The following is a 12,984-nucleotide window of genomic DNA, read 5'->3' as shown; positions in this document are numbered from 1 at the left end:
AGGGCTTAAGCAACGGCCATCTTTCATAATCACTAATGCGTCATTAACTATTGCATGATGATGTTCTTGCTTTTCAGTGATCGGCACTGATCGGTGAGTGGGGCTGTAAAACAGAGTATCTTAAACGATTCTTCGAACCTATTCATTTATAAGCCGTCGCAGTCGAGTGGCACAATCCCGCTGATACGTGCGAGCCAATCACGAAGGGCAACTTGAGGTAATTACTTCAGATGACTTCTTTTAATTAAAAGTCGAATGATCAGAACAGACTTGCTGCTTTGGTTAACCCACGTTTACTTTTCACACACATGATGACAAACACTGCTTCTCTATCAATTTGTAAAGATTACGCGCCTTGGCTGTCCCCGAGACAACGGAGCCCGATCGGCAGCAGCGTATACAGGGGCGGGAGCTGACGCCGACTTGGCCGCACCCAGAACTGGGCCCTGCTTGGAGCTGAAGATCGCGTCGGCGGTGTGGCCAGTAATGGTTCCCGGCTCATTCATGTCGACGGTGGCCCGGAAGCCGTCGGCGTCGGCCACGTAGGTCACCTTCCGGTAGGTGCCGTTGACGTCCCGATAGCCGTAGGATCCGGTCTTCACGTTGTTGGCGTCGCTCTCCTCCTTGTGGAAGGACTGTGTGCCGTACTCGTCCACGTTGTCGTAGCCGAAACTGTACGGCTGCGGCGGCTGCGGTTTTAAATGAAACGAGGGAGTGAATGCGAGAACGACGGAACTGTATTTAGAGTAGAAGTTGGGCTCGTGGCGCTACAGCGTAAAAAAATATTGGCAATTGTTACTCATACGGCGGTGAAGGAAAGTTTAATGCGCAGTACGGAGCGCGCAAACTACTCCAGTGACGAGAGAAGCCTTGTGCTGACAACTGTGTCTCAATTCTGACCACCTGGTGCGCGCCGAACCCTCTGACACGAGGGTTTGGTAGCGACCGGTGTTAAAGTTTATTTCACGCAGCTATCTTGTATTATTTTTTCGCGGTTATTGCTACGGTTACCTGCCACAAGCATCCACAAAAAAGAAAGCTTCCTTTTTTTCGCCGTCAACAATTCGATCTTACCCCTTTAGAGTGACCGTGTTTGCTATGGCGAGAACAGTCACGCGTCCGATACTTCACCTTTAGCTCCAGTGACATGACAATCGTACTCGTGTATTGTTAGGACTGTAAATGAACTGCACACTTCAAGACTTGTCTTATCTGAGCGCTTGTATAGTAAATGCTTGCGTGTAGAAGCTGTATATATATATATATATATATATATATATATATATATATATATATATATCTTCCATTGACAGAAAGGCAGCATCTTACGGCGAGAGTATCTTATATTACCATTCCGCCAATGCCGCTGGCATTGTCATGCAATGCCGCGGAAATTCAACCACGAAGGAGCATGGTTTTCGGCTGCGAACATTACAACGCCCTTTATACGCATTTCTCTTGGGGTCTAAAAATCGTTCTGCTCCAACGCAATGTTGCCATCTAAATGACAGGAAGCTTCTTTAAGTTAGTAAAGCAGCAGCAGTGGCGTATGACACAAGAAGCTTCATCGCCAGTAGCCGTTATGTCCGTTGACTAGGGCGATAGCTTCCCCACTCTTTGCCTCAGAGTTTCACATGCCTATTCCGGGCGATGGACAAAGGATGGGCACACAGCCAATCAGTGGCGTAGACAGGGGATGGCACACCGAGCACGTTCCCCCTCCCTCCCCCCAAGATTGCTGTGCTAGTATGCGACCTGCCTAGCCTCCCTCTTTTCCCGTCCGCGTCCCCGATAAGATGTGTGCGCCCCCCCCCCCCCTCCCCGCCCCATCGAAAAACTTTCTGGCTACGCCACCAGACCGAATGGCAAACACCCAGTGCCCAAGGTTGTCTACTCCGCAAAACAGCAGCCTGTAGCCCCAAAGTGCGAGGAAGAGCTAAATAAAGATGCGATTAAGAGACGGCAGACAGCGCCTTATGGCCACAAAGAGTCCCCACTGTTGCCACTGCAATGATATAACTGAGTCACGCCTACGGGGAAATCTGGGAACCTGCTATTCGTAAGAGAGGGCGGTTGGCGCAGACGTACGTAGACGGGCTCGGGCAAAGAGGCGCCAGGGCCGGCACCAGCTGCTACAACGGCGCCAGGACGCCTGTTGATGAACTGGCCTTGAGGGCCGAGCTGTCCCACGGTGGTGGCGACAGTGAAGACGAAAGCGACGATAACCTGAAGAACGACAAATCATTGTAGGTGATTAACAACGCATTGAACATGACTTATAACGGCTTGCTCAATAACTCCCTTGTTGACGAAGACTAAGCTGAATAAACGCTGCTAGCCAGAGCAGGCAGAGAAACGACGAAGGCGTTAGATAAGTCGGTCAGTAACTATGGATAGTCAGCGCGTTTCTTGATGCCTCCCAATTCCTTTCCTATCCCCCACTATATGTACGGACCAAGTTCAAGGCTCGCCATTATCATCAAGTGCTAGGCGGCGGCCTCCGTCTGAGTTCTTATGAACCTGCACATCGTGAAGAGCTCTTCTTGATTCTGCTATAGGCTTCAAGAATGGAATGACAACTTTAACTCAGTCTGACTAGACATTGTACTGACTGGACATTGTCGCAGCCCAGTATGCAGTGGGCTGCGTGATACGCACAAGGACGTGCTGCGACAGTGACTTTGTGGGTTTACACAGTATTTTAATCTACGCTAAATAGCAAGGCGTTGCACTAATTTTCCAAAGTGCTCTTACATAATACCTATTATGCCTTCACAATGCTGATTTGGATGCCGAAGAACATTATATATGCATTATACATGTTGTCGAGAGAGGTAATATGTATGGCCACACGTGTCAAGAAAAACGTGCATTTTGTGACGCGCTACCCTCGGGTATGCGCTTATTGCGCAGTATGAATACATCCACGTAACGAATGAAAACACACCTACCTTGGCAATCATATTTTCCTTTGGCTACCTTTAAGTGGGTACACTGTTTCACAAGTTTCTAAGGGCTTATGTGCTTGGGCTTCGTTGGATAGAAGCAGACTAGATGCGTTGTGACTGCTCGACGGACATGCCGAACGCTTTTATAGCGTCCCCGGCACACTCTCTCCCTCAAAACCTCCTCGCCTACACGTTCGCCTTCCTCCTTCTACGTCGTCCCAGAACTAGGAAGGTGGCACAAAATTTTATTTATCCTTCTCAGAACCAGGGAACGACGTCTTCGCTGGGCCATTGTCACGCCTTTCTTGTTTATACTTTCGCAGTTCACGTCTCTTTGCAAAGCTCGACGTTGGGAATTTCTTCTTGCTCGTCTCAGTGCCACCTCGGAAGTGTGTTGCGTTAGATTAATTTTCTTCGTTCGTGCTCTTCCGGGCTCTGGTGAGGCAGAATACCAAGCCGCTAGCTGCACGCTCTTCACGCAGAGGTCAAACTTCCGCGTGAAAACGAAATGTCAAAAACGAGACGAGTGAAACCAGTTAGACCGACAGTCAAGTTTTTCTTTATTCATCTATACAGCACCGTCCGCTCGTACAGGTCTAAGCAGAAAACGGGAACGCGTTATTATAGGAGGAACACATAGACTATAGCAAGTAAGATCTTGATGAGGGCTAGTTGGTTCATATTTACAACTTTCGGGTTTAGAAGTTTCCTATTTAGAACTGGTGGGTTGAATAGCGTGAATAAAACAAAATACCACAGACAAACGCCGACTGCAACCATAGATAAGCGATGACTGCAAACTGGAAGTTTATTTGAAGTTCACCAGCCATTGTGTACCTTTCCTAGCATAGGCATGCGTACACCAGTCACATATGTATCAGCAAAATCATAATCTTTCACGCTAGAAAGCTATTTCTTATTTCGACAAAGCAAGAGAGGGGGCGGTTACACATTTATTTTCTTCCTTTCGAATGTGATATGCGTCTATTAATGTTCCTCTATTGTTTTATTCGTGCTGTTCAACCTCAGTTCTTGTTACACTATAAACACTGCAACAACATTTAAAGCTAAAAAACACTTGTCGGACACTAACAGAAAATAAAATCTGTAATCACAGCATTACAGAACATCAATACCTGCAGTTTTAACTGTTTACAAATCACACACTGCTTGTTAAAGCCGCAGAAGTTTTGGAAAGTGAATTCTAGTCAGAGAACAATCTTTTAAAAACACAAAATTTATGTACTATTTGGCGAAAAATAGGCCTGATGACGCAAATCTGTTCAAGCTGGGCTGTTCTTGTGTCTTTTATAAAGTGGTGTGCTTCAGATCGGAACAGGGTCACACGGTATTACGGTAGCACTGCCGAAACACCAACAGGGGCCACTTAAATTTCTATGGGCAAAAAAAATCTGCATTTCGCTCTGCACTTCATACACCTCTCAGTAATAAATGCACTGTTTTGTAAGAAAAAAAAATGAGTGAAAAGTTTAGATAGGACAACTAGTACACTGATTGCTATTATTGTTTAAAAAATTATGAGAAAGTAGTAAGTGCTTCATTTGGTTAAATCTTTGTGTACCTGTCTCCTAACGCCTTAGTAAAGCGAATGACCTAACGTCAACGTGCGTTTTGAGTTAACCCAGCGAACCGGCCTAATCTGCTGTCTGTTTCACCATGTGATGGTAATCTAGACGCGTCATTGTAATGACGTGCCAAATCTCTAAGGATACTCAGTTAAGGCTCTAGGGCACCGTTCCTGAAGGCATAATTGTAGCCTGTCAATGTGACATATACAACGCAATAAAATATGTATGTGTGTCAGTGTTGCCAGGTCCGACGAGGCGGCGTAGCCAAAAGCTAGAGAAGTTGCAGCCCAAATGCAGCCAAACACAAAAAAGTGCAAAAAAAAATTTCGTAGCCAAATATAGCCATTATTATTTGCAGTTTTATTTGTGTATACATTTTCACATTCGACTATGGCAATTCATTTTTTTTTTGCACAACCCGGTGTAACAAAATGTCCGTGCCACCATTACGGTCGGCCCTTGACATCAACATCAGCGACATCATGCTTGCACAGAACACTTTTTTGTTGGGCCCGGAACCTCTTAAGTTGCAGCGAATCGCTGCAGAGGGCGAAATCAGTGCGTTTATTTTATGACAGGTAGTACTAAGTTATTATTTTAGTTATTTACAGTAACAATATTAACTACAAACTCTGCTTTTTAGCTGTCGTGAACGCAAAATAATGTTTACCATCATCGATCTCTCACGCCATCTCTGCCTACGGCGTAAAAGTTCAGCTGTCCAGCGATCTGCCACGTGCTCACGGCTTCTTTTTTATGAGCTAAAACAAGTCTTTCGCGCTATGATATCTCGTGTTATTTGTCTCATCGTCCTATCTTGTTTTCACTTTTTTTAATTAGCTTGGCCCGGGTTAGCCGGTACATGATCTATACACTGTTCATTGACATCAACCTGGCCGCCATCTTAGGTCTCTAGCAAGGCAAGAACATGCGTTAAAATAAAGTGTCAGACAACAGATGTCACTCGCTCTCTGAATCGGTATAAGCGAAGCTTTAAAAGATTACTGCGCAAAACGGCACACCAGTGTAAGAAGCGCGCAGTCGTTTTCGGCGACGAGCACGTCCCGAACATAACTCGCTCGAAATGGTAAAAGCCGCGACAGCACGCAAAGAGTAAAGGTAGACAACAAATTGATAACAGTGGTTATGCTGGCAAAACCGGTTACTGTCAAAAAGCAAATCATGTTGATGTGCTAATAAAGTTTTAGAATAGGGGCCCCCAACGTTTGGGGGCCCCTATTCCTCGAGATACGTGGAGTAGGTCGAAAGCTGTGCCCGGCGCGATACTTCATCCAGAATTAAGACATGGCCATGAACACACTGGGGCGTGTCATCCACCCGTGCTTCCATTCTTTCATGTCGGCGCCCCGATCGCCCGACGGCCCCGACCTTATGTTATTGCTCTCCTTTCCTGAGCATACCCATGTTAGTACAGTGTACTGCGAAAAACCCACTACTCCCAGGTTCATCCCCATGCCCGGGGATCGGGCGCATAATGGTCAAGCGGGGTGTAAGTTTAAGTGCATCAAAGATCAAAGCCACCGGCTCAGACAACGGCGCAGAGAGGGAAGGGAAGGGGCGGTCATTTCGCGCACGCACACATGCACAGCTGCTCTGCCGGCTCAGCCAGCTAAAACAAAGCCTTCGATATTTGCTTCTACCCGATCAAAGCGACCTCTGGAGCGTGAATTAGGGCGCCACTTATAGCCCAAACAAAGCCAAGTCGCACATTTTCAGTAGCCCAAATATAGCCACATAGCCAACTCGTCCATGTCGGCACCAAACATTTTTTACTGTAGCCCAATTTGGCTACATATAGCCAAACGTGGCAACACTGATGTGTGTGAAACATTTGTTTCCTCACTGTTTCAACTAGTGTCCTCGGAATGACAGCTATGAAATGCAATGGGCGGTACTCACAACGTTCCATGATGTTGCTCTACCTTTCCTTGCTCGGTAATATAGCGACGTGTCGTGACGATGTAGGTCTTTTTAGTGTTCGCAAACGTGATTCGGAAAAGTGTACATGATATTTAGCTTTAACGCTGTTGAAGGGGATCCTTGTTTATAGATCATAGGAAGACTCATCAGGGCGAGTTACTCCTTAGCAACTGTTAAGGAGTTTCTTAGTGCATAGTCGTAAACATTATTTTTCGACACAAGCGCTTCGTTTTATGCGCCTTCTTCATTGTGGCGTCCATTTTGCGCATGTGTTCATTTCTTTACATTTCTGAAAGAATGAGTGCGAATTTACTCGTCGGTGGTGTCATTGTGACGTGCCTAACGTAAGCGCATCGCGAGATACGCAGAGGTTATTTCGCGCCTGGTGAACTGTGCATACTGTTTCGAGAGTTCACTGTTTCATTTCATGCTGTCTTACACAGCATTTATTAATCAGCGAATCAAGTTACACCACGCCGCACTCAGATGCATGCTTATTGCGTACTCCTAAGTTCACGTGCTATGCGACGCCTGCAGTTGAAAGGATGTTACACATCCGCAATCATGACCGTTAGCAGGTATAGCTCTGGCTGACATTCCCTGGGCTAAACTGGTATGCATGCGCAGAAATAGCCAAGCCAGCTGACGGATGCGTGGCCGCCGTCGGTAGCCTAATGGTAAAGCCCCGTACGAATACTACGGAAGAGGTGGATCAGGCTACGTGACCTGCGTCAAGTTGTCTTTTTTTTTTTTTGTCAACTCCCTTTTCATTATAAAAGTGACGCTTTTTTTCCCCCTTATATCCTCCGGTGTTTGGCGAGGCTGGTACTGCTGCTGGGTCGGTCAGTAACTCGGCGGATATACATTTGTGGGTATATACTAAGTTTATATGTACGCTAGCTATTGCTAGTACCAGCAAACGGGCCAATGTATCCCAAGTACATCCGCCGTCGTGGCCCAGCGGCCTAGCGGATACGGTGCTGCGCTGTAGAGCAAGAGATCAGGGGATCAAATCCCGACCCCGGCGGCCGCATTTCGATGGGGGCGAAATGCAAAAACTGCCACGTACCGGGCATTCGGCGCACGTTAAAGAACCCCAGATGGTCCAAATTAATCCGGATTCCCTCACTACGGCGTGCCAAATAGTCGTATCGTGGTTTTGGCACGTAACACCCCGGAATCTTGAATTCCGTGTAAGCAGACCGTATGAGTAGTGTCAGTAGGCGCACCTGTCTTCTGCGTACTCAAAAATAAATACATGCGTAAAACCTGAAAACACCCAGTGTTTTTTTACACTATTCGTATTTATGAAAAATTACCTGTTGCACATAGCATAAGCGCCGCCTTCCAACTGGATCATTATCGGTGGCGGACAATACTTGCACGAGAAATCGAAATGCGTAATCGAATAACCAGAACTATACTCATTAAGTTGATAACTCATCACTTGACGGCACACATTGCAATTTACAAGTTGCGCCTGGCGAGTTTGCTAGGCATATCCACTTGAAACCAATTCTGAGCATGATACGGGTTTTGAGGTAAGCGGTATCAAATCTGTGGCAAAAAAAAACGCGGTTGTTCCACTCACCTCTTTTAAGAAAACGCCGCTTTAAGCATTCAAGCACAAAAGTAATTGAAACACGAATGTATTTTGTCGCACACTTTGGAAATGAATTTCTAAAAGTTTATGTCATCCTTAAAATTTGTACTAAATGGATACGCCCTGCGAACTCACCGGCTAGGATTCCTGCACTTTAATATGCGCCCTGAGGTGACTAATTAAAAATATAATTAGTGAATGCTTGCTATAATTAGTCGATTAGGCACTCAGATTTTTCGTGCAAGTAATAATGTAAGTAATTATGTCATCTGGCTTAGACAATTTTAAATGTTCCACATATTTTAAACAATGAAAAGATATTGTTGGTTCACAGGTATTACTAAAATACACCTACTACTTCATAGAAAAGCGCATTACATTCAACGGATGCTTTCTCATTGATTTAGGCATTCGAAAAGTGCCACGGGGTGTGTGACCAATCTTGGACAATGTTTCACAATGTTATGCGACATTGTGGCACAGGGGGTACTTAGCACTTAAATGTAGCAACATAGCGTTGCATTTTTCTGTACTTACACCTGCTATCGCCATTAATCCCTTGACAAGGACCGCTTTCCTCCTGCTAACATCGCTACGCAGAAGCATCACTCTGTGCGTCCGCCTTATTTGGTGTTTGTGTTTCGGCATAGCCTGTAAACGGTGTAGTGCGTAAACATAATTATAAGTAGCTCGACTGAAGCTTCGCTTTGCATGGATTCCAACATATGCATTTGATTTGTGAAAGCTTTATTTATACATTTCAAAAATACGTAGCACTTATTTTCTCGCCTACCTCTCTCCGATTTCAGCTGTTTTGCGTTGTAACATATCGTTGTAACTAGCCAAAAATCGAGGCCCTTCGTTTCCCGTATTGTCCTCGCATCAGTGAATCCTCGAGGTGATTCACTGATGCGTTCACACACCTGAAGCCCATCGTTGTCTTGCGCTTTCGCGTGACTGACCTAAACACGAATGTATACATGCACGAAAATATATTAATGAGTAAGTTAGAATAAGTGCAAGTATAAACAACAAAATTTAGGCCTGCGCCATGATTGCAAAGTACCCTGTTGCCGCGTATCGGGTTGACTCCTGCCAGCATTTTGTCTCTGGAAAAGGCAACACATTTCTGTGTCAGCATATTTCAATATTTCTTCCCACGTTTTATTAACATGCGTCGCTGATCACAGAAGCTTTGACGCCGTCTGATACTTGTTCCTAAACCGAATAAGCATTCGGTGATGGCCAAGTTTATTTTCCAGAACTTCGTTTACAATCAATAGAAACGAACAGCGATATTTGCTGACGGTCAATATTTGCAGTAAGGTATGACACCGGTTTAGTTGGTGTTCCGTCTCTTTAAACAGCGCGACAAACGAGACAAAGGATGGCGAAAAGGTCAAGCGCTGTCTTCGCCCCATTTTCGTCACCCTTTTTTTTTTCGCCGTCATTTCTCTCGTTTCGTGTTCCTTAACAAAAAGGTGAATGTCTGGCTTGATTGAAGAGCGGCTAACAGGCCAGTCCTCAATCTTCAGTAGCCGAAAAAGAAGCATTCGAAGCATGCCAACGGCGTTTGAAATAGGTCTGAAACAGATCATCTGGTCAATACAGATTGCTCACTGTAAACGTCCGCGTAGACGTGTTTATACCATTTTTTGTGTGTTCACAAAGTTTAAAGAAATAGCATGGAGCGTATATAGCAATTTGGCATGTTCATGTGCATTACCGGAAGAGGCTAAGATTACATGCACGGCAAATTGAAATGCCCAAGTAACTAAAGGCATCACTAAATGTTATTTTTCACTTATTCACTTGAAGGCGTATGTTGCGACTGCATGACTGAAGCCAACTAGTAGTGAGGCCATGTCATGTCATGCAGTCTTGTGCTACAGCGCCAGCACTATAAGCAGAGCTGAGCGCTGCAAAAATGAAAAGTGAAAATTCATACAGTTCTTCCGAATACGTCCACAACTTTTCCGAGTGTTGAGGTAACATTGCGCACATTCAATGACCATCTGCCAAATGTAATCCCGCCAACATTCATTCATTACTCAAATTTTCGCTCTTTTTTTTCCCCTGGACTGAGGTTGTTAAAGCGTCATTGAAGGCCCAAAATTCTCAGATAGGAAAACTGACTCACCACTTGTCGAACCATCCAGACATATATCCTATATATATATATATCCAGACATCTCCAGGGTGTCGCCGTGGGAGAAAGCGATCCAACTTTACCAAACACACGCTGCTTCTATGCTTAAGCCACCTATATGGCAACAAACGAAATAGAAAAGTTCCTAGCCGAAGTGTGTCCCATGCGAGACTCCAGGAGATATTGCTCACTTTTTTAGAGGCTAACATATTTAAGGGATGAAGGGAAGCAGGCACTACGATTGACCATACGTATATTTCCCCAGGGAATCAGGAGCAGCTATACGCGAAGTAGTGTTCCTGTACTTGACGTTGAATTTTGCAACGTCAAGGTAGAAATTTTTTTTTACTTTTCAGTGATGCGTTTGAAACGTTATTTCTTTCACCAGCGTGGTTGCACTGATTCATTGCTTAGTTTGTACTCCGTTTAAGTTAGCCTCTGGGGGTAGTTTGAGCTTCGTCCAAAGATTTTTCTTGCGCGCAGAAGTACAATTTATTTCGCAGCTCATTTCGAAACACTAATCTCGAAAGCATAGAGCTATACACTTAGGATTTCTGCTAAGCAAACATGAATTCGCTACTGCTTTTTTTTTTCGCTACTGCAGCGTATGCCTTAAACTTTATAATTTCGTAAATAGTTAATCGTTCTATTGAGCAACCTGGACATTTCGATTAATCGCGCAAGTAACGTCCGTCTTTTGAGGTAATCTACCTGAATAGACTAAATTGAGGTGTGTGTCACGGGCAGTCTTAATTGTCTGTCCGGCCTTAAAAAAACCGGTGCTGTACACGTACTTTTTGGGGTGTCATTTCTTGCTGAAAATGACGCACCAAGCGCAACTGTGCCTGGTGCACTTCAGGTCACTAATAGACACCAGCTTTATTTATCTAAAAAAAACTACGATTGGAATGCACTGCTAGCAAAAAAAAAAGAAGGAACGCCTGCAAATTGCATCTACCATTAATTTCTTCGTCTTTACTATGGACTAGTAGATTCCTGTAAAAAATTAGCCAAGCTGAAGCAACGGAAGAAAGAGTACCCTTGGATCAATTCTCTCACGCTATCAGCGATAGCCAACCGAAAGTTTGCATGCACACATTGCCGAAATTCCCCCCAGAATGATAATACTGCGAACTGCGTTTAAAATAGGCTCACAACAGAGCAGCTGTTTTGGCTCGTGTCGAAAAACCACGCCATCACTTGAACAAGTTGATGGAATCGCCTTCTAATCCGTCTAGAAAGCGATATTCGTTAATACACAGAGAGGTTGAAAGTGCAGTAGTGCGTCTGATGTAGCTAGTAAGAACTTTGGGACAACATCGATAAGAATAGTCGACCACTTTAACACGTTTTACGTTTTAGCTTCGCAGAACACGGGCTCTCCGACCAAACTGCTGTTTCATTGCAGTCAGTGCAGGATTCGGCTTTTCCATATGAGTGCTCTGACGATGATCACCGCAGTATTCTGCTCAGTTTTATTAGCCGCATATCTCCAAGCCCAGACGGCATCTCTATTGACATATTACGTAGGAACTTTGATCAATTAAAGCTTGTATTGCTGACACTTGGCAATACTATGATCTAAACACAACGTGTACCAGAGGGCTTGAAAATGGCACGTGTGTTGCCTTTATAGAAATGAAGAGGGTGGGGGGCAAAAGTGTTGTGAAAAGCTAACGCGCTATTTCTGTACCTTCAACCATACCACTAATGCTTGAAAAGCACCTTTCAATGGCAGTTACGTTCTTCAGCCGTCACAGCCTGATCTATAACAATCAAAACAGATCTGTCAGAGGTCGAGGTACCCGGCGTGCTTTAGAGATCTTATCAGATTTATTGAACTCTTCCACTGACAATACTTAAGCTGTTTGTGCTCTTTTTGTGGACACTTGAAACGCACTCGATTCGGTTCACCGTGTTGTATTATGTGAGACAGCATTTAATTACGGATTTCGAGTACAGTTTTAGTGTGCTGAAATCGTGCAGAACTAACCGAACGCTGCAAGTGTTACTTGTTTCAATAAATTGCAAAACAATCGGTTTACTAGGTGGAGTTCTCCAAGGCTCAATTTTGGCGCCACTTCTTTTTAACGTATATGTGAGTGACCTTAACTCTCCTAAGTTGCGCCGCACAGTCCAACACGCGCATGGCAAACTGTTAGTATCAAGCCGCAGGTTTCGACCAGAGGACTGGACACTCGTCGAGTAGCGTCGGAAGTCACTGCCTCATCTCGCCTCTCAACGTTTCAATATAGTATAAGTTCCTGTTGTAGATCTATGTTTACTTGTGTTTACGCAATTGCATCACGTATAACACATGCACATGTAACACTCGTGAAAACTCGGTGTCAGCTCGTAAAACTCGGTGACATATGAACAGGCCAATAATGATACTAAACATGACTGAGTAATTATCGTTTTGATGCGAAACAATTCATTATCGGGTTATAACATCGATTAAATTCGTTTTCACAATGTACGCAAACCGGTAACAAACAGCACAGAGCTGTATCTGCTTTTCCTAGTGCTTTATAACGCATTACCATTACTCATTGTTAATATTCGTAATGAAGAGTCCCTTCTTCTCTCGTTTATATATATATATATATATATATATATATATATATATATATAGCACCTGAAGGTGGTCTGCTTCGGATCACCGCCACTATACCTTCTCTCCTCGAAGAAGCAGTACGTGGGTCAAGTGAGTTCCTGAATACTTTGCAATGTGGTTAACGCGGTTTCAGTCGT

At 44.5% G+C, this 12,984-nt stretch overlaps 1 protein-coding gene across 1 annotated transcript; it reads right to left on the bottom strand.

The window, feature by feature from the left end:
• Positions 1-286: 286 nt before the first annotated feature.
• On the bottom strand, positions 287-3,056 carry LOC119459630 (cuticle protein 10.9). The gene is made up of 3 exons (XM_037721311.2): positions 2,952-3,056; positions 2,089-2,226; positions 287-689 (listed from the first exon to the last, which is right to left on the bottom strand). Exons 1-3 carry the CDS (start codon positions 2,961-2,963, stop codon positions 333-335), a joined length of 507 nt encoding a protein of 168 aa, XP_037577239.1. The 5' UTR covers positions 2,964-3,056; the 3' UTR covers positions 287-332.
• Between the last annotated feature and the right edge of the window lie 9,928 nt (positions 3,057-12,984).

This window comes from Dermacentor silvarum, chromosome 7 (assembly GCF_013339745.2).
Source record: "Dermacentor silvarum isolate Dsil-2018 chromosome 7, BIME_Dsil_1.4, whole genome shotgun sequence".
In the NCBI taxonomy this organism is placed as follows: Eukaryota; Metazoa; Arthropoda; class Arachnida; order Ixodida; family Ixodidae; genus Dermacentor; species Dermacentor silvarum.
The sequence above is the reverse complement of the archived record's forward strand: the minus strand, read 5'-3'. Positions and strand labels throughout refer to the sequence as shown.

Coding starts and splice junctions, on each gene's coding strand:
- LOC119459630 (XM_037721311.2), bottom strand. Junction 690..2,088: donor CTTTGCCCGAGCCCGTCTAC/GTACGTCTGCGC, acceptor TTAAAACCGCAG/CCGCCGCAGCCGTACAGTTT.